This window comes from Balaenoptera acutorostrata, chromosome 3 (genome assembly GCF_949987535.1).
Source record: "Balaenoptera acutorostrata chromosome 3, mBalAcu1.1, whole genome shotgun sequence".
NCBI classification, from domain to species: Eukaryota; Metazoa; Chordata; class Mammalia; order Artiodactyla; family Balaenopteridae; genus Balaenoptera; species Balaenoptera acutorostrata.
In genome coordinates, this window is record NC_080066.1 from 40,299,631 (window position 1) to 40,321,819 (window position 22,189).

Sequence of the window (22,189 nt, forward strand, 5' to 3'; positions counted from 1 at the left end):
CTAGAACAGGGGTTGCCAAACTTCTTCTATACGAGGCCAGATAGTAAAAATTTTAGGTTTTGAGGACCATACACTCTTCCTTACAGCTACTCAACCCTACCCATGTAGTGGGAAAGCAGCCTAAACCATACATAAATGAATGGCGGTGGTGGCTGTCTTCTAATACTTTTTCTTTTTTTTTTTCGGAAGTGGGCATTGTCTATTGACCTCTGCTCTAGAAAGTACATAAGGAACTAGCGTATTGCCCCATAAGAGGCTAATGCTTATTATTGCTGGATATGCTGTGAGTAAACTTGCTCAGTGTGTCTTCATAGACATGGGATGGTCAGATGAGTGAGGCTGTCTTTAAACAGTCTGGACCAGGGATGTGGAAAGCTTTCTAATTTTGTCCCTAAACTTAGAATCTACCCTGCCCTAAAAATTTTAACTTATAGGATGACGCTAATCGACTGCGTGTTCCAGCATCCATCTGGGGACTGGTGGATGAACTGAATATTTTTGTGCTTTGAGCAGAAAATGAAATGATGGCCTAAACCCTGGGAAACATTTCCCGCTGAGTGGTCTGACGTTAAGGGGCAGTACCGAGATTGGGTAATGCAGAAAATGTGTTTCTGTTGTCACCCCTTTAAAAGGGTTTCCTTTCCTCTTTTTGGCCTGGGAACCTTGAGAAGATGAAAGTTCTGGGATTTTACACCATTTGCCTCCCAATGGATCCTCCCAGCGACCAACCCCTGGAGGAGATGCTTGTCTTCTCTGGAGAACAGCCAAGAAATGGTGTTTCCTCCTTCTCATCCTCTTTAGATTGTATTCCTTTTTGCAGGCTTCTTCCTCTTGAGTTTGTTCTCAAGTTGATGCAGGGTAATTATGGACTTCCAGAGAACACATCCAAGTATAACCCCAAATTAAGTTTTCCCACAGTTGTGGTTTTTAAAGCAAGATTTTTTTGCCCAGCAGTTGCTATGGTGGAAACAAAGAACCGAAATCCCAGCCTCTGTTCTGAAGACACTTGCAGTCTGTTGGGGAGACACGAGAATACCCATGAAACAAATGCAGGGCAGGACAAGACGGAGTGTAATTTGTATATATGTGTAGTGTAAGAGTGACATTAAAAGCATGTAATTCATGATATTTTAAAATAGGTGGTGCAACTTTTAAATAGTTATTTGACAAATAATACACTTGCTCAAGAGTCTCCTCTGACAGAAAAATAGCCGATAAGACTATGAGAAAGGTGTCCAGCCTAATTAATCATCAGAAATATGCAAATTGAACCATAATGAGATACCACTGTATACCAAGCAGAATGGCTAAATAGCAATGACAAAACCAAGTGCTGACAAGGATATGGAGCAATTGCCACTTTCATACTCTGGTGGAAATATAAAGTGGTCTAATTGTTTTGAAAAACAGCTTGGTATTTTAGAACATTGGCATCTGTGTGACCCAGCACTTGCACTCTAGGTCTAGACCTGACAGCTATGTATCTATCTGTCTGTCTGTCTGTCTATCTATCTATCTATCTATCTCTATCTATCTTTCCACGAAGAGATGTGTTTAAGAATGTTCATAAGCATTCTTTATAACAGCCAAAAGCTGCAAACAACCCCAGTGTCCGTCAGTAGCAGCTTGGATAAATAAATGTGGTATATTCATTCAGTGAGAAACTTTTCAACAAGGAAAATGAATGAACTACAGCTGCATGCAACAACTTGGAAAAACCTCAAAAACACAGTGTTGAATGAAAAAAGACAAATATAGAAATATACATATATTTTATATATATATAGCACTATATGTATGATTCCACTTATTTAAAATTCAAAAAATAAGTAAAACTAAGCTCTAGTGTTTGTGGATGTGTGTATCTCTGCACATGTACTAAAATGGGTTTTAGTATATTAGTAAAATCTGAAGCTGAACATCCGTTGAAATATCTCTGCCCCAATAAAAGAAAAGGAAAATGGAAAGCAGCAACACCCCTAGACTGGAAATGATGATGTGAAGTGACTCTGAAGGAGATGGCAGCTGTTGAGAAATTTGAATGTTCTTGCCATCTAGACTGCTTCTCCCCCATCTGACAAAACAGCCCCACTGAAACCCAGGGTTGGAAGTGGACATGAGACCTGATGTACATAAAGGGGAGACTAGAAAGGTCAAAGTCTTCAGACTTTGGGGGAAAAAGAAGGAGATGAGAACGGAAAATTCCAGATCTCCTCTTTGCTCTATGGATGCCACTGGAAGGGCCTGGACACAACCTCCCTGGCTTCAGAGACTCCTTGGCAAGCCCTGTCTTCCTGCACCAACAGTTGGCAGTGGTGAGGAGCACACATTCCATCCCATGCCACTGGCTGGTGACCCATTTTGAAGTTTCCCGGCTCCGAAGAGGTTGAGCATGGACTCCGCTGAGAGGTGCACGAGAGTCTCTGGGCTGATTTTCCTTCTCAAGATTCTTTTCCTGGCATCTCTGTCCCAATTGCATCGATCCCTGGGGACCTGGGCCACTTGCAGCTCTGGACCCCAGTTGCCACAATAGACCCTTTGCCAATTACATAGGAACTTCAGGTTTAACCCAAGAGCTGGAAAGCCCATCATAAAGGTAGAGAGAGAATGGGCAGGAGAAGGGGTGTGGAAAGACCAAAAGAGACAGCAGTTGCTTTGTGCCCCATCTCCCAAATGAGGAACTGAACTCCTATCTGCTCTGCAGAGTAGGGTGCCAGCCCTGGGGATGATGGCTGGGACTGCTCGAGAGCTGAGAATGGAAATATCCAACGGCTGCCACTGGCAGCCGGACTGTGCGAGAGAATGATTTACAGAGATGGAGAGAGGCCATTCGGCTGGCCCCAAATTTGATCTACTTTTCCCTCTCATAAATCCAGTGTTCACATAAATCTCTGTATTCTCAGCCCACCCATGCTGGGTTCCTTTTTTTTTTTTTTTTCTTTCCTTTTTATTCTTCATGAAAATAAATAAATCACTGGCAGTCATCCTATACCCATGCCCCAGCCCATGAAGCTGAGGAGCTGGGCCACTGAGAGAGGGTCCCTCTCACCGTGAGTCTCTGCCTTCTTCCACCCACAGAAAGAAGGCTTTGCAGACATCTTTGTTCTGGTTGGATGTGGACACATGGCAGCCTATGCCTTTATTATTGGGTAGATTTTCTGAGAAGGCAGCCTGAGATGAAGCGGAAAGCACATGAGATCAGAGCTGGTAAAAATCAGTAATGGACCAGTGGCCCTCCCACTTTCCTTCTGGCCTTGGCCTGCCCTCTAGGCCTGGTATCCTTGCTGGGCCCAGCCATTCTGCTGGCTGCCCACACTCCTCACCTTTCCTGACCCTCTCCTCTGCCCTTTCACATCTTTTAACTTCCATGCCCACCCTGAGGACCTGACCAGTGACTAATTCATCTGATAAATTAATTCAAGCAGGTATGCTGGACAGGAATGTATCCTGGGCTCCACACTCAAGCTATTACTTCTTACATGATCTTTGGCAAATCATTTCCCTGTTCTGGGCCTCAGGTTTCTCACCTGTAAGATGGGAAAACTGTATTAGACAGTTTCCAACATTTTGGTCAAGAGTAGAATCATTTAATCCAACACTTTTTTGGTGAAACCTCCAAATTTTGAAAAGAATGAAAGGTGGTGCTTGTTGAAGTTGGAGTGGGCCTTGATCGCTGGCTAAGACACCATGGCTCTAGAGGCACTGCCATTGAACTTGGTGACACCAAGAAACCCAGCCAAGAGATTACTGTGGTATAATTAAACTCTAGCTTCTGTCATTTAAGTTGTGTGAATGTGTCCTGATCCCCAGACAGGGCTGAGCCTCAGTTTTTCCAACACCAGATATGAACAGGTGGAAACATGATATCTAGAGCCCTTTCAAAGCTATGAGTCCACCATCTCTAATGTATGCTAATGACTGATGGAGGTTTGATGGGCCCCTTAGATACAATTTGTGCGCATTCACATTCCTGCAGCGCTGTAAGCCAAGGCAGCCCCGTGGATTTCAGCTAATGGGGATTGCAGTGGCAAGAGGAAGATCTCTGGCTAGGGAGGCTTCTCAAGAGTAGCATAATTTACAGGGGAGCTTAGTCTGCCTAAATAACCAGAAAAGGCCAGATACTTGGCAGAGGGAATGCAAACCAATCACGTCTAGATTTTCACTACCCTGAACATGGTGTGTAAACTTCACACCCATTCCTTCATTGCCTCGTGTCTTGTCCTTTGAGGTTACTAAACTGTGTCATTTGAAGCAAGTGGATGTTTGGCTCCATTTGCCTTCTGACCTCATGGGGAGGATGGGGAAGGCTGAAGACATATGTGAGCTCAACTATCCAGGCTGCTCCTCCTGTAGAAATGACCCTCCCCTTCACAGTTCATCATTCCCCATGACCAACATGGCTGCGTTGGTCATTGCTGGGCTCTATTCAAGGTCCTGTTCAAGGACCCTTGCAGCTGGTCTGGTCTCACCCTCCCCTTCTGCTCTACAAAGTCCACCTTCACTGACACCCCTTTTAACCATTGCTCTTCCATTTATCTTCCTGGGTCCCAGGGCAAGTGGCTTGGTCTGGTGCTTCTCCCTCACACCAGGTCTCCCACTCCCACAGGAGCCAATTTGTGACATTTCTGTGGCCACCAAATGCCCACCATCCCATCCTACCCTGGGACTTTGTGATACTTTACCAGGTCCTGGTCCTGGGTGGGTCCTAAGCCTTCGGCCCATTAACCGCTGTTCCCACAGCTGTAGTCCCAGTTACACCCCAATACTTCCTTCAGCCCCCTAAAGGAGGACACAGGTGCCTTCTAGAAGCCAAAGTGTTCATGTTTCTCTGCAAATATAAACTTTTTCATAATCGAAAATCAAGAAATAGAAAGAGCAAGGAAACTTAATTACATTGTCAGCCTGATTTCAGATGGGCTGTGAGCATAGGCTAATTTACAAAGATAAAGCAATTGGGGCAGTGGTTCCCCCACTGTTTATTTTAGCTGTGAGACCATTCTTTGGGGAAATCTTTGGGGCACGGGCCTTTGTCAGGCCTTCCACCTTCCAGCTCTCTCCCTCCGCCATTCACACTGATCTCTGAGGAAGCCTAGGGCTCTGAGATGAGCAAAGTTTGAAATAACTGGCTGGCGGATGGGATGGGACGTGGGTGTCAGAAAGTTGGTTTCTGTTTCTACAAGGTTCAAACTGCTGAAGGAAGCAGGAGTCAGGTCTGGCTATTGTGATTTAGCCTCATGGTCTTTAAAGGCCGATTAAGATCTTACTTGTTGGGAATCAGCGTTGTCTTTATTATGGGCACCAGCTTTCTTCCCAGGAGGGGAACAGACAAACCCCTGCCCTCTAGCTGCTAAAAACCAGTGTCCCGTGTTGTTTCCAGGCCCTGAAGGATCCCACCCTGGCGGCCAGGAAGGATTTCCAGAGGGAAGCTGAACTGCTCACCAACCTGCAGCACGAGCACATTGTCAAGTTCTATGGGGTGTGTGGCGATGGGGACCCCCTCATCATGGTCTTTGAGTACATGAAGCACGGAGATCTGAACAAGTTCCTCAGGTAAGCGAGGCTGGCCATCCCCGCCCCTAACCCCCACCGAACCCCTGGGGTTCTCTTGGGAGCTGGAAGCCCTATCGCTCCTCTGAACACTTCAGTCCGGAGATTAGAAATGAAAACAACCTTTCATTCTTCTACATTACCTCCTGAGCAGTTGGATATAGGCCTTTGCCCCTGATTTCTAGGGGGGGGAAGTTGAGGATGCTATGAAAAGTAACCTGTACTCTTCTTCCTGATTCTAAGGTAGACTAAGAACAAAGGCAGTGTCTGAAATGGGTCCAAGGAGGGAGATCAGAGGACCTGCCACTTCCAGCTTTAAGATTCTAGGGCCAGCCCTTCCCCTGATGCCGTGAATAGCTTTCTGACTCTGCGCCTTATGTTCTCACTAGCAAAGTGAGGCTAGCACCTTCCACACCTCCTGAAAACCTTTTTGTCGGAGACCTTTTGATGATGAATAAGAAGGTACAAGGTTACAAACCCACTGGGAGACAGAGATGGTTGAATCCAAGGGCAGATTTTCCCCCAGATAAATTTAGAACTGGGCTATCCAGTATAGTAACCATATATGGCTATTTAAATTTAAATTTACAGTAACTAAATTTAAATAAAATTTAAAAATTCCTCTGTCTCACTAGCCACACTTCAAGTACTCAATAGCCACATGTGGCTAGTGGCTACCATATTGGGCAGTGCGGTATAGAACATTTCCATTAATAGAAAGTCCTGTTGGCTAGCACTGTTCTAGAAGGACTGGATTTTTTGTAAGAAGGGTTTCCACAAGCCTGGAGCAAGATCATCTGGATTTTGAGGGGCTACTGATGGAACTTTTAAGAGACTGAGACCCCAAGCAGAAGTTCTGGATGGAGTTACAGTGGGGTTTGGGGAGATGGGAAATCTACCTTCCCCAGAGAAGACAGCATCTCACTGATAGAGCAGAGGTAGCACTTCTCTGCCTCTCATACCTGTTACCTCCAAGTAGTGCCCAGATGTGGAAGAAGCAGGCATGTGTGAGGGTCTGTGGAATCCAGGGTCCCAGGAAGCACATTGAACACTCGGGCCTTGGACGCTTTTAGGGTGTGGTTGCACTGCTGAGAATGAGATTTCCAGAGCTCAAATGTGGGTTATGGTAAACTCTAGCACACTCCCCAAAACTTGATGAGCATCTCCTTGAATTGGGACATTCAATTGAGTGCTGTGGGGTTTTGAGGAGGGAATGGAAAGCAGGGTTGGTAGCAGGTTTCCAAAATTGGCCCTAGAGGAATTGGAAAGTATCTGTAGGCTTTTCTAAACTTCCTGAACTTGGTTTCACAGTGAAATGTACTCCTTTCCTGAAGAATTGAGTCCTTAGCATAAGACAGACTTGGGTTCATATTCTGAATATGTCTTAGTGATGTAACCTGGAGCAAGTTACTAACCCTTAATTCTCTCTCCTGGAAAATGAGACTATTCATAACTGCTTCATGTGTTTGTTGTTATGAGTATTCAATGACTATATTTGTATAAGGCCTGGACAAGTTTCCCATGTAGCTAGGTGTTCAGTCAATGGTAGCTACAATTAAAAGTATTACAATTATTATTTATCAGAACTGTGAACCATGGTAGTTTCTAATACGGGCAGCATCCTTTCTCAGGACTCGGGATCTTCCTCTTCCTGTGCTTCCATTTCCCTGAGGTCAGAGGGACATGGTCCATTTTCCATCAAGCCCTCCCCATAGATTCAGTGGTGCCTTCAGCCCCAAGTGCCACCAGCAAGGCTAAAGAGAGGTCCTGAGTGCCACTCCGTACCACTGTCATGCCCGCTCTAAGGGAACAGGAAGAAAAAGGTAAAGAGAACAGAAGGCCCTTCCCGCTCTTGCATCCCCCGGTTGGTGCGTTTTAGGGGTAGGCTGCAGTGTACTCTCCTGGCAAGTGGGAATGTGGCTTGTCTGCTGAGCCCTCTTCCTTGTGAGCTGATGTAGTAGTTCTCCTTTGGAGGCATGAGGTAGGCAGAGCCCACAGGAGATGATAAAATGAACGTGTTATATTTAACGGTACCTTTCAGTGGAAACTGGAGAAGCAGTAACACAGGCTGAGGTCTCATTGTACACCAGGGCTCCTTGGCTCACAACTTCATAAATAAGGGCCCTGGGTGTGGTTACAGCTGACTGGGCTTTCTAGAGAAAAGAGTGAACACTAAAAGTGACTGATATGACAGGGCAAGGTGTTAGGATGACAAATCTGGGCCATGATGTGGGATGGAGCGGGTGCTGTGGCTCCCCAGGTCTCTGCCTCAGGGTCACAGGGTCTCTTCATCCCATCTTGCCATTAACAGAAGTTACCCAATCCTAGATAGTGTGGTGGAGAGGTTAAGAGGTAGACTGAAGAGCGTTGCTACCCAAAAGATGGACTGTATCAGCCCTGGAAGCATCAGCACTGGGAAATGCAAATGAATGAGCTCTGCCTAGCCAATCAGAATCGTAGGGGCCCAGGAATTGTATTTAACAAGCCCTCTGGAAGCTTAACGTTTAAAACTCTCTTCCAGAGCCACATGTCACCCACGTGGCCACTGTGGGACCTCTGTGACTTTGACCAAGTGATCTGATCATTTCGTGCCTCGGTTTCCTTATCTTCAAAATTGGGGTGGGAAGATTGAGTGAATTAATATATAACATTTAAGATACTTAGAGCAGTGTGTGGAACATAGTAAGGACTGTGTAAGAGTTAATTGTTTTATTAATTATTCTGTAGTAGACATCAAGAACCTGGGAAGCCCCTGGATAACCATAACATATTCAAAAGAGTAGGTTCATTCCCTGATTCGTTAAAGCATGTCTGCTGTCATCTTAGTTGGGAATCTGGTTGTAGAGTTTGACCATATCCATACTCACAGAATATAATTTTGGGTAGATAGAAAGAGTCCGTAAGTAGACTGAGAAGAGATTTCATTCATTTCTGTGGTGCATTCCAGAGAACAGGAACTCAAGAAGACATTTCCCCTTGATCTCCTTAATTCTCTCTGCCCCCTCTCTTCTCCCCCTATACCCCCCACAGGGCCCATGGGCCAGACGCAATGATCCTTGTGGACGGGCAGCCACGCCAGGCAAAAGGAGAGCTGGGGCTCTCCCAAATGCTCCACATTGCCAGTCAGATTGCCTCTGGCATGGTGTACCTGGCCTCCCAGCATTTCGTGCACCGGGACCTGGCCACCAGGAACTGCCTGGTTGGAGCCAACCTTCTGGTGAAGATCGGAGACTTCGGCATGTCCAGAGATGTCTACAGCACCGATTACTACAGGGTGAGGTGGCTTCTCCAGATGCAGCAATCCGTGCCAGAGCTAGTGCCTTCTCACATGTCTTTGTCATTGTCCATTAACCCTGTTACTCCGGAGCACACATGATATACACATCTGTGCCCAGATATACACTTGATGCTTATCCTTTGGCCACTCCTGCATCTCAACATACCTGTCAATTATTCTCTGGATAGCTCACTCCTCCCTTCCACCTGGATAGGGATACTTGACTGTATCCTTACATGGCAATGACATATGCACTGTGTTCTCACTTCCATCAATACTCATTCTTCATGCAAACAGATACACACACACACACACACACACACACACACACATATATATATATATATCCCCAAATGCACACATGGACAAGCTCAACTTGGTGCTACATTTTAACATCTTTCAACTCAGTTCCCTATCCAGCCTCACCCACGACACATTTTATTCTTTAACATTATTTGATGAGCTTATAGGCTTGTTTTCATAGGTAGATCTTGATAAGAAGTCAGAACCCAACATAAAGTAGCAAAAATGGTTAACGTAATGCTGAGCAGAATTATCCAAATGACGTAGGAAAGATGAGGGAAGGAAGCAGGTTCTCATTGCCAACTTTGGAGAGAGGTACATGTGGGCCTTAGGAAAAGCTTTTTGATTGTGAGAGGAGATATCACGTTCAATTTTACCTCTATAAAAGTGTCTACTTTATATTAATAGGTGTCTTATTTTGCTCCCCTTTGTATTTGGGAATCATCTTCCCATGGATCAGAGAGTGGTTCTGACAATGTTATTATTGCCAGGGAAAGGACGGGTGGGCATGAGTGGCATTTATTCCCAAAAGGAGAAATATGGGTGCAACCTGTATACAGAGATAGGATAACTTTTGCAAGTTGATTGGGAGGCAGATGCCTCAAATATATGGAAGATTTACTTTGGGGTCTTTGAATGGGTAAGGAGTTTGGATGGTGTAGAAGGAGAGGGTGGGGCAATGTTTTGGAGGTTGAGAGGCATGGCAGCCATTTCCCTCATCTTCATCTTCTTTGTACAGAATGAATGATCATGTTGTGAATCAAAGGACCTAGATATATGTCTTTTAGGCCTGAGCACGGTGGGTCAGGAGGCTGGGAGTTTGGGGTTGGCATCTGTAAATCAACTCTGTCTGGATGCTCTTGATGGCTTTGTCTAAACAACATTGCCCAGATGTTATAAGGGATCACTCAAGACACTTTATTTTAGCCATAACCTGGATAAAAATGGAATATTTGAGAAATTCCTTTTGTGGCTAAAAATGGACGAGTTCATGGTACAACCAAAAGATGGCAGATGATAGACCATCATGAGAATATGAAGCAAAGTAGACCAAACAGTAGCGAAGGTAGAAAGTCTGCAGAAAACTGGGCAGTTTCTCTAGCTACCTGCCCAGTCCAACATCCCTAGATATGGAAAAAGGAGCATGATGTAGCAGTAGGCACAGACCGATGGGCAGGGCAGACCTGCCAGGAAATATCAAAGTGGAGTCTTTCTTTCGCATCTAGACCAATTTTTTTTTCAGTCATTTCCAAGAGAGGCATCGGTGTGGTTACTAAGGGCCCATGGGTCATAGATTTCTTGAGTCTAGCTGGAGCTGGCACCGTTTAATTGCTTCTGCACTCTGCGTAATGGGGTTTGCTGGCCTGTCTGGCTGAGCTCAGATTTATGTTGGTGTTGATAAAAACAAGGGATGGATCATTGTTTTTCTGTGTGAGGCAGATGTTTGATTATACCAATCTGGTCTCCACTGGCTTTACCAGGGTGTTGGGAAACAATATCTGACCAGAATGTGTGCAAACTCAACTTTAAGCTTGCTTCAAGGAGTGCAGTTAATATTTCTTGATTTTGATTTAAAAGAGAGAAGAAAAAAAAGATTACATCTCCAAATGATCCTGCTGTGCCCTGACTTGAGCAGTTGTGAACCGTTGCTTTTTGTACCTGGGAGAGCTACAAGGAGTAAATCCATCTCATTTCTGTGGGCTACAGGACAGATTGGAATTCAAGGAAGGGAGAGTGAGGTGGGAAAATGTTCACATACCAGGTATCCGCAGTTCCCTTTTCATGAGTTCTAAGCCAGGTATAAGCAGAGGTCAGCTGGCTTGAAAATGTGTGTCTTTGGTCCCAAGGAAGTATAAAATAAAAAAAGGATAGCTGGGACTTCCCCGGCAGTCCAGTGGTTAAGACTCTGCCTTCCAATGCAGGAAGCGTGGGTTCGATCCCTGGTCAGGGAACTAAGATCCCACATGCCATGGGGTGCAGCCAAAAACTTTAAAAAAAAAAACAAAAAACAAAAACGGATAGCTATTGCAGTAAAAACACAATGCACCATCAGAGAACTGCATATCCACTCATGGTGGGTAGATATTATACTCTGCATATTCAAAGAGCAGCTTGTGTCATATCTTCATGTTCAGTACAGGTGCTCACAAGGTCCTCATGTGTACACAAACCCTCCCCCTCCCTCACCTTCTGTAAAACAAAAGGCAGAAGTAGACTTGCCTGAGGTCATATCAGTAATAAACTGTGAAGTCTTATTATCCGTATTGGAAGACATCAAGGTGACAAGGGAGTTCTGTATTTGGGCCCAATGTTACCTATGTTCACATCCTAACACTGCCATTAACAGCCATGGGACCTCAATGTGCTTTCCTGAAACCTCTATTTAACTTCCCTGTTTTTCAAATGAGGACAAACATGGTCTCTCACTCAGGTTATTTTTGATGTTAAGCAAGTTGATCTGTGTAAAGAGCCTGGAATACACCACTTACTGGATAAACTATTGTTTATTTTCCTTAGTCCCCTTCACACCCAAGGCAGGAGAACCTCAGGGATAATCTTATTTCCACATGTAATTCTTGGGTCAGAGAGAAGGACCTCCTGACCACTGGAAAATAAACTGGGATCATGTAGCTGCCCCAAAGGAGCAGCGTCTTTATGTTGACCACCTCTGGAAAATTTCCTTCACAAGGTTTCAACTTAAATAGAAATACTGGGTCATCAGTACTTGCCTGTTCTTCTGGTCTGTGTTTATATGGTCTTGCTCATGAATCTTAGCGCTAAGTCCATGTTCAGGTGATTTATGAAAGATTTTTTTTGTTTGGTACACCGGCTGAGACTGGGGGAATGCAGTGATTTATTAGATAGCAAGAACGCTGAAGGATTCTCTCTGCAAGCTGACACCCGGGACAGGTTTGCACCTCTCAGCTACCATACACTACTGAAATCTGTTGGGCCTAGGAGTTTGCTGATTTCTGGTACCTAACACAGCTAAATGCAGATAATTCAGGCGTGTGTGTGTGTGTGTGTGTGTGTGTGCGCTCATCTGCCCAGTGTAGATTCCAGGGTGTGTATAGGAGGGCAGAGGGGGAGGTGGAGATAAACTCCTCCTTCTATTCTTTCCTTTTTAATTTTTTAAAACAAAGAGGTGCCATGTGACTCATGCACAGGTGATATAAAATGATGTACAAAGGTGAACTGCCTAATTTCCTGTTACATATTTACAGAGAGAAAACAAACATCTCGGCACCAGAGTGAGTGCCAGAGCGATTTGTTCTCGCTTCTTAAGACTATGCCCCATCTTTGACAAGGGTGGGGTTTTGGTACCATTATATCTTTCTCAGAATATCAGACAACACTAAGAGTTTAGGGCTCAAATCTGGAATTAAAGAAAGTCTTGAAGAAGAGGAGGTTGGGATTCCAGAATAGAAATGTTTTCAGATGTTTTGATTTGGAGGGGAGGTGGAATGCTGATACAGGAAGAATGGGGGATGGAAGAGATTGGTGCTCTGATCTTACTGATCCAGAGGGCCAGGAGTGCACCTTCCTCTTCACTCTGCGGTTCTCCGTGCCCGCACAGGACCTAGAACTTGGCAGACACCCTATAAAAATATGAACAAATTCATGAAAGAATGAATGAAGTCAGAATGGGAATTCAGAGTTAGGCAAGAAGTGGATTAGGCCAGACCAAGAGGAGCCTGAACAGGCATCACTTTTGCGGAGGGGCTTCCATGCCCTGCAGGGCCAAGCATCGGGATCCCTTCAATAGGCTCCCCAGTTAAGATCTAGGGCAGATCTTATGTGTTCCAGCTACACCTAATGGTGACAGAGGTGACAACCAGAATGGTAGCAGCAGAGAATCAGTGGATGAATAACTCTGCTCTTGAATCCCATCTGATTCTCCTGTCTCCTGGGGCTCCCTGCTTGATCATGTAAACCCTCACACCAAAACCAGCTGAAGGAGACACGCTCATTTTACACATGCTGATTGTGGGGCTTTGTACTTTTTCACCAGCCTCTTAGCGCTCTACTGGGGAAGGAGGAGGGTCTTCTGAAATCTTTCAGGTCAGATATTATTGGCCTCCGTTTTATAGTTAAGCCTTGGAGAGGGTTGGTGATGTGTTCAAGACCTTGAGATTCTCCAGCAACAAGTCAGCGTTAGAGCCTTTATACAGCCTTAGGATGAGTGATCCACTTTGTACATTTGCTAAACTTGTCCATGCTGGTTTATTTCCCCTTGTGCCAAATCCCCTAGCCATTGAGAAGGTCCATGTGCTGGGGACAGGATTCAATACAATTCCCTGACTATGTGCAAGGATGAAGAGAATGCGATCTGTATTCCCAAGGAAATGAAATTTTCATAGGGAATATAAAACAGGATGAAAATTTGTAATTCCACCGTAACACAATAAGGTTACCAATTTCAAAAGCCCATCTAATTAGAGGGATGATTTGGGTCTTGAGGCAGTCAGTGGGTTGAATTTTAGGAGGAATAAAGATAGCTTTGAAATAGGCAAACCAGGAGAGTGATCTGGAACAGTGTGTCACTCAACCAGCCAAACCTGAGGATACATGAAAGATGCATGGAAGGATGTTTGTAAAGGAAGGATGGGACCCCTATGGCGGCTCTTGAAAGGCCAACCGTTCTGACGTGGGTAGCTGAAGGACAGTCATGGGAAGTTTGTCATCTGTTTTAGTGTAAATGAGGCTCTGAGAGGACCAGTCATCAGGCAGTGGCGTGTAGGAGAGACGGCTGGGACCCGAGGCCACTAAAGCCATGGCAATGGTCCAGGGAAGAGACAATAAGGCTGTTTGCTGTAGGGTTAGCAGTGGAGTGTGGAAGAGAAGCCATCGGAATTCGTGGGGCTGGGAACTCAAAGCCTCTATCCGTTTTGTATTGTAACCTTGAAAAGGAATAACAGTGAAACGGAGGGTCGGGATGGATTTTTTACAAATGCATCTTTTAGGCCACCGAGTCCATTCTGCATCCCTAGAGTGTTAAAAACAGATGAACAAATGCCAAATCATTCAATTTTAAAGAAACATGAAGCTGGAAGGAGCCTTAAATGTCATCTATTTCACCCCTGTGGCCCCAGGCAGAACAGCTTCAAAATCATTCCCGACAGATGGTTTGCTTGCTCTATTCCGGTGCATCTCCCGGGATTCCACTGGCTCCCCCTTATTCCTTCCAGCTGTGGCAAAGGGAAGCTATCATTAGTGAGAGATTTGTCTATATTTTTCTTTCTAATTCATAACACCCTTTAGAAGTGGGAAGTTCTCAGTTATGTCTAGCCAGAATTTTACCTGCTGCAAAATAAGTCTATATTGTCCTATATCCTTAGAGGAGATAAACACAGTTTATATTATAAAACAGACATTATAACACTCAGGAAAACATGAAGAAGATGCTCAGTGAGACCAAAATAGGTAATTGGTTGTGTTTTATTTGCTGGAGGGGAATCAATGGGATATAAATATCTCCCTCCCTTGACATGCCAAAAAAATAATATCCTCTTTCTGAGAGCAGTTTCCAGGGGTCTCCTAAATTTGGTTTCACTTCCCTGTAATACTGAAATCTAGTTGTTTCCTTTTGTCAGTGACAGTGGTGCAGGCATGGGATAGATGCTATCGTAGTCAGCCTGATCTCCGTGGGGACAGATATTGCGGAAAAATAAGGACAGGGAGAATCCTCATCAGAAAGTTTCAAGAACTTGAGGCATGTTTATACTGGAACCCAACCTCAAGAAAGGAGAGGAGAAGGCAGCAGGGTGTTGATTCACTTTATCCTTCTCTGCTCCTGTGGATGGTGGGGATAGCAGCCTCTTTATAACTTGACAGTGGCTAGTATTATAACAGACCTGGTTTGGGGTCCTCAAGTATAAAGGGCTTTTTTTTTTTTTTAATGGCAAACTGAATATATAACCTATAAAGATACATAAATTTCCATACAAATATCTTCTCTACCAGCTGTAATTAAGATATTTGCAAGTAAAGAGAACAGTATGTTCCCTTGACTTCCTCCTAGTAGGGGATTGTATTTCTCTCCTAATCCTCAAAGCCCAGGACTTTGTGATCTGAGTCTAAACAGGAGGAGGAGAAGGAGGACTGGGTCAACATAGCATTTGATATTCAGAATTTTAAACACAGTTTTTACTCCTGGTTGTTTATTTTTTAAGTTTAGCCAATCCCACAGGACAAAGCTGAGGTGGGGATGGGGAGAACCCAAGAGAAAATGGGCAAAGTACCCACTAATTTTGGAGTCCAGCAGATAGATATTCCTTTGAATCCTGAGCTTCTGCTTATGAGCTATGTGACCTTAGGAAATTTTCTTAACTTCTCTAAGCCTTAGATCCTCATCTGAAAAAAAAAAAAAATGAGAACAATTTCTTCTTTTGTGTGGGTTAAATAAGATAATGTATGCAAATTGCCTGGTACCTATTAGGCACTCAATAGATGGTAGTTATTATTATTCTATGTAAATGAATAAGGTAGAAATTATACACAGATCTTCCTCGACTTATGATGGGGTCACTTCCTGATAAACCCATTGTAAGTTGAAAATATCCTAAGTCAAAGAGGGATTTAATACACCTAAGCTACTGAACATCATGGCTTAGCCTCACCTACCTTAAACGTGCTCAGAACACTTACATTAGCCTACACTTGGACAAAATCATCTAACACAAAGCGTATTTTATAATAAAGTATTGAATGTCTCATGTAATTTATTGACTACTGTACTGAAAGTGAAAAATAGAAGGGTCGTGTTGGTATAGAATAGTTGTAAGTGTGTGGGTTGTGATCTCATGGCTGACCGGAAGCTGAGGCTCATTGCTGCTGCCCAACATCATGACAGAGTATCCTGCTGCATTATCGCTAGCCCAGGAAAAGATCAAAATTCAAAATTCGATGTACGTTTTCTACCTAATGCGTATCACTTTCACACTATGCTGAAGCTGAACTATCATAAGTTGGGGACCATCTGTATAAGAAATTTTAAATAATTTAAAGTTACTTACAAGCCAAGGTATTTCCTATTATGGTCTTTGGTGCTAGATCCTAACATTGAAGGGGAGAAGAGCCTACTTAAGAGAACTCAGGGAGATAAAAACAAAGCCACTCACTCTTCCGGGACTGATGTCGACCACTGGAGTTGGTCTGTTGGAAGCCCAGGAGGAAAAAGAAAGCACTTCTAGTTGGTCAGAGGAAGAGCTTTCCCATTTCGGACCTGGTAGCTCCAAGAAGAAGCTAACTTTTGATAACCATAACCATGAATTCTGTGGTAGACAAAGGCCTTCAGAACTAGAGCTCATTCTGCAGGCCTCCTAAGTGTGTGATGCCCCTTGTTACCCTAGAGGAAGATGTTAGGGTCGTGTGCCCTAGAGCCTTGGGGATAGAGACAAGGCTGGTTAAAGCCCGGTCCTCCCTCCTTTTTCTCTCTTATCATATGCAACTCGATGGCCACTGCTCATTCCTGTGCATAACATGAGATAACGGATATTCAAGAGCTTTGTGAACTGTTGGCTTGGGTGCTGCTGATTTTACCACCACTGCCACCACCACCATTACCACCATCACCAGCAGTATAGTCTGCTTAGTAAGTGATGATGTGCACTCTGGAAAGAAGTTCCTCATCATCCCAAACTTGATTGGCAGTGGTTGTCAGTAGGCCATCTCTTCCACTCTGCCAATCACCATGACAGCCTCTCCTCCACTGAGTCATGCTCTCCAGCCTCTGTAGCCAGGATGGACCTTGGAGTTGTGGCCCAGTTTGTTCCTGAAGTTGATCATTTTCTTACTCAATGGGTCAATCCCCAACTTCCTGATCTTTGTATTTATTTAGTTAGTCATGTCCTTGAGTCATTTGGGTACATGCATGTTCTGTAGCCCTCTACAGCATAAATTCCCTTAAAGGCAAAGGAACCCACTCCTTTTTTTTTTTTTTAAGATTAATACATTTATTTATTTATTTTTTAGCACCTTTAATTATTATTTATTTATTTATTTTTGGGGCTGTGTTGGGTCTTTGTTTCTGTGTGAGGGCTTCCTCTAGCTGCAGCAAGTGGGGGCCACTCTTCATCGCGGTGCGCGGGCCTCTATCGCGGCCTCTCTTGTTGCGGAGCACAGGCTCCAGACGCGCAGGCTCAGCAGTTGTGGCTCACGGGCCTAGTTGCTCCGCGGCATGTGGGATCTTCCCAGACCAAGGCTCGAACCCGTGTCCCCTGCATTAGCAGGCAGATTCTCAACCACTGCGTCACCAGGGAAGCCCCCCACTCCATTTTTATCACAGTGATGTTTCACATAAAAGGCGCTTAATTTAAAAATATATTACCCTATGCCAAGTGTTTGTGATGGGTAAGGAATAACGGCCATTATTCCTTAACGGTCCTATAATGGTCCCCACTTGCCAGGTACCAATAGTCAGTATGTGGGGATTCTGGGTAGGTATATCTGGAAGATGCAGTGGTGTCACCTAAGAAAAAGCCAGCAGGATCTGATTCCCTACCAAAGGCTCAAACATCTGCTTATCAGTGAAAAGGCCTGAGAGAATGTCTCACAATAATTAAAACACCCATGAGACTGCAGTTAGCACCAGGAGGACAATTTATTAATGTGCACAGGGGACCAGATTATTGAAAGGCTGTGTGATCAAAGCATTCACTCCCAGTAAGCCAGCCTGTGTGGGGTGCCTGACCGCTTCGAGAAGGTTACATGAGGAAGAAATCAGAGCAAGGGAGTCAGATGAATCAAATGGTCAGTGTCATCTAGCTAAGAAATTTTGATATATCGCTATTGATCTGATAGCAAGGACTTCTTGGCTTCCTAGTCTTCTGCTTAAATCCTCCTCTCTCCCCTGACTGAAGCCAGGAGGGGATGAACATTGCCACCATCAAATTCCATGCCCATCCTTTTGCAGGTCTCTATGATCGTATTCTTTTATTATCTGCATCAATCAGTGTACAACTGAGCCATGATGGCCTGGAAGGCACTCAGGCTTTTTCAGACAACCTTGGATGTAAACTCACGTTTTCATCCATTTTATGCTGATCTTAAAGAGACCAATTATATTTTCTTCATTTCCAAACACTTGGGAGGGGTCACTTTATTGTCAGAGTGCCTCATGCTTTCCATGTCACTGGATTTCCTTTATACCTAAAAATGACTCCTTTTGTTGCTTTTAAGTCTAATTGCCTTGTTACCAAGTATTATATGCCCCAGGGGTGGCAAGTAGATCTCAGGTACGTGTTCTGATGACTGGTAGTGATTGCTTGAAGTAGAGTGATGAGAAGAGCTAGGTGGGTGCATCTAGAGTCAGTGAAAAAGCATGTGGGATCAGCGGGTATGTCTACCATGAGCATAGGAACAGGGATGCTGGTACCTGGGTCATATTGTTCCAGTCCTAGACTATCCCATCCCAATTAATGTCCTCAATTCAGAGACTCTACTGGACCCTTTTAGTCATGCTCTAACCTTAGCTTCTCACGACTGGAGGGACTGTAATAAGGCATAGGTGTGAGTTTATTGACTGCACCAATCTTTTTTTTTTTGGCCAACAAAAAGAAAGCTGCATTTATTTATTTATTTTTTTTAACATCTTTATTGGAGTATAATTGCTTTACAATGGTGTGTTAGTTTCTGCTTTATAACAAAGTGAATCAGCTATACATACACATATATCCCCATATCTCCTCCCTCTTGGGTCTCCCTCCCTCCCACCCTCCCTATCCCACCCCTCTAGGTGGTCACAAAGCACCGAGCTGATCTCCCTGTGCTATGCAGCTGCTTCCCACTAGCTATTTTACATTTGGTAGTGTTTATATGTCCACGCCACTCTCACTTCGTCCCAGCTTACCCTGCCCCCTCCCTATGTCCTCTCCATATCAACAGATTCACACATCTGCATTCTTTCTTACTTCACTCACACCTCACCATCTGTCACCTGCCCTGTTTCTAGCCCACCTCTTGCTGTGACTGTTTGTCTCACTCTATCTTGAAGTCTTTCTTTCGGTCTTCTATGATCTCTTTTACTTTAAAGAAAACTCTTCATTTGACCTTTCTGCCACCTCCAACTTTCATTTGTCTCCTCAACTACTATAATAGGTTGTGTTCATCTTCTGTCTTAATTTTTAAGCTTCTGATCTTACCCCTTCCTTGACTCTGCATTTTGGGGTTCAATAATTATTTCACCATGGCCAAATTCAGATTCCTTTCCTCTAAAGAGTCTAATCCTTTTTTGAACTAACTGTTGAATGACATTATCAATAACTGCCCCATTCCTTCTCCCGCCCATCCACTCCCCCACTGCTTAACATCCTTGTTCAATGCCTTAATGATGCTCTATGATCTATTCCCCTTTATAGCCATCCTTTACCTCTTCCATTGGTTTCTCTCCTTCCCATTGGAAGTTCTAGTGCCACCATTTTAGACATCTACTTTGGAAAGCTCACACACCCACATGCTTATAACCCTTTCTTGCTTTTGTGCAGAAGCTGTTTGAATTTACATTTTTAGCTTCTACCTCTTCTCTCTTTGATTGCTTAACCTGTAGGTCTCCCCTGGACAGTTCATTGGTGATTGAAACTTGTCTCGTTGGAGATACAACTCACCGTGGTGACCTCCTACTTCTCAAATAGGCGCTCCTCAGCAGTCTGTTGGCATGAACAAAAACTCTTTTGGGAGGTTCCCGGAATGGGAGTCATTTTTGACCTTGTCTCTTCCTCCTTTGTACCTAATTCTTCACCAAATCCTGCCCTATCTTTCTTCATAGCACCTCAGCATCACTTGTTCTTTGAATGTTGGCAGGAACGATCCTAATTCACACCCTGATCAGACCAACACTTGGATCAGTGTGTGCACCTTCAGTCTCAGAGCCCTCCATCCCATACTTCTCAAACTTTTCATCATTCTGCCTCCTTGTTTAAAGGCTTGGGGAAATATAATTTCTCAAAAATATACATTTCTCACCCTGCACTCCGCCAGTCTCCTTCCTGTCCCCTCCCACAAGAAGCCCCCTGACACCTAGCCAGCCTGTTCCTCATTCCACAATGGCACTTGCTTATTCCCATTGTTTCATAAGGACTTCTGCATCAGTTTGCTAGGGCTGCCATAACAAAGTACCACAAAAGTCTGAGATCAAGATGTTGGCAGGGTTGGTTTCTTCTGAGGCCTCTCTCCCTGACTTGTAGACGGCTGTCTTCTCCCTGTGTCGTCACATCATCTTCCCTGTGTACATGTCTGGGTCCAAATGTCCTAGTCTTCTAGGCACCCAAGTCATATTGGATTAGGGCCCACCCTGATGACCTCTTTTAACCTTAACTACCTCTTTAAAGACCCTTTCTACACATCTAGTCACATTCCGGGGTACTGGGGATTAATACATAATAATTTGGTGGGAGGACAGAATTCAGCCCATAACATCTTCTCTTCCCAACTTCCCATGTGCTCTTTTTCTCATCTCCCCCTTTGTTTTTTCTCTCTGTCTGTTCCTCACTGCCATCAAAACCCAGTGATGCCCATTTCATTGTCCTCACGGGATGGTCTCCTTGGCATCGCCTTATTGGTTTACACACACAGATGTATTGCTTCATGAATGTGCTTCTTTTTTGATTCATTCCTGTGCTTCTCTGCCTCTGGTTTGACTGAGAGCAGGGGCTGTGTCTCTTGTCTTCTGTCCACAGCTCTTGATTTGGAAGGTGCTTGAGAAATGCTATTGCTAAGGTACCGTAAGTTCCTTCTCTAAGGCAGCCTGGCACACAGCCCCTCCTCTGACTTCTCAAGCGGCTTTTTGAGGGAAAACAGTTTTTCCCAAGTGGTAATAGGGAAAATAAATGGTGATTCTGTTGACAGCAAGGAGGAGGGCTGAGGCTCTATACAGATGACGTCCTGTTAGCTCACCTCCTTTCCAAATTGGAAAGGCAGGGAAGGGCATCTGGGAGAGAAACCCCTAAAAGTAGTGATAAATTCAGTGATGTTTCTGCTGAAGACGAATATTTCCTCAGAAGCTTTGGAGAAGGTGCTATTTCTTGATCTAAAGGGATGAAAATTCTAGGTAAAATCTATTTCCTTTCAGAGGGTCAGTTGGCTGGAAGGCTCATCTGGTCAGGAGTAGAACCCTTGGAGGGAAACGAGTTGGATCTTGGTGGCTCACAAAGGAAGAAGCTGGTTGTTGTGTACTAGGAGTGGTGTGATGGTGTGTCTGCCAAGCCATGGACTCCTGAGTGAGGGCAGTTGGGATGAGTTGATGCAGTCAGCCTTTCTCTCTAGTAACATGGGAGAGGTGTTTGGAAGCTGTGGCCAAGAGAGACACGCCATTCAGTTAAAGATATACCCACCTCCCTTCTCCTCCTTGCTTTCGTCCTTCCATGCTTCCTTCCTGTGCCTTCATCCCTTTCTTCTCTCTTCCCCTGCCCCCCTCTCTCCCCCATTCACTGTCAGGAAGGGCTATGCCAGAAGGGCCCGCTCAGCGTGTCATGGCAGCGGCAGAGGCTAGAAGCATCGGCAGCTTCCACAGTGAGTCTGGATTTCGTTTCTGGGGTCAGGGGGCTGGGCAGTCCACACACAAACTGACAGCTTGCAGACTTTGGAGAGGAACTTCCATGGGCTGGGGCTGCTCTCCACCTCTCTTCCCCTGCCTCCCATCATGGGGACATCGTTTAACATTCATGGAAGTTTCCTGCCAAAGGCTTTGATGTGCTTCGGATGTCTCATGGGCAAGAAGCATGGTGGGGGTGGGGGTGGAGGGGCCGGGGCCATGTTCTGCTAAAATGAGGTGCACATCTGGGAGAGCCGCCGGAGTTCAAATGGCTGCCAGGGATTCTGTCCGGGCCTGCGCGTGTGGTAGAGGCTGGAGGCTCTGCATGGACTGCGGTTTGGCTGCTTTCTTGCGTTTCAGGAAGGGTGCTTTGAGTTTTGAATACACATTGGATGCCTACACTCCCTAAGAGACTCCCTTTAAGGAACTAAGAGTACCACATAGACTTAAGGGTCTGCAAAACTGGAGGTCTCCCCGTTGAGTTCAGGTGAGGCTTAGTCTAAGAAATTTGATGTTCAGGATAGTTATTACAG

The 22,189-nt window shown here is 44.7% G+C and overlaps 1 protein-coding gene across 3 annotated transcripts in view; it reads left to right on the forward strand.

Annotated features, from left to right (window-relative positions):
- NTRK3 (neurotrophic receptor tyrosine kinase 3) overlaps window positions 1-22,189 on the forward strand; it is a 378,761-nt gene that overhangs the window by 328,035 nt on the left and 28,537 nt on the right. For all 3 annotated transcript variants that reach the window (XM_057544725.1, XM_057544727.1, XM_057544726.1), the window contains 2 exons: window positions 5,378-5,550; window positions 8,578-8,821. In XM_057544725.1, coding sequence (XP_057400708.1) covers window positions 5,378-5,550; window positions 8,578-8,821 — 417 coding nt within the window. The remainder of the gene's footprint in view (window positions 1-5,377; window positions 5,551-8,577; window positions 8,822-22,189) is intronic.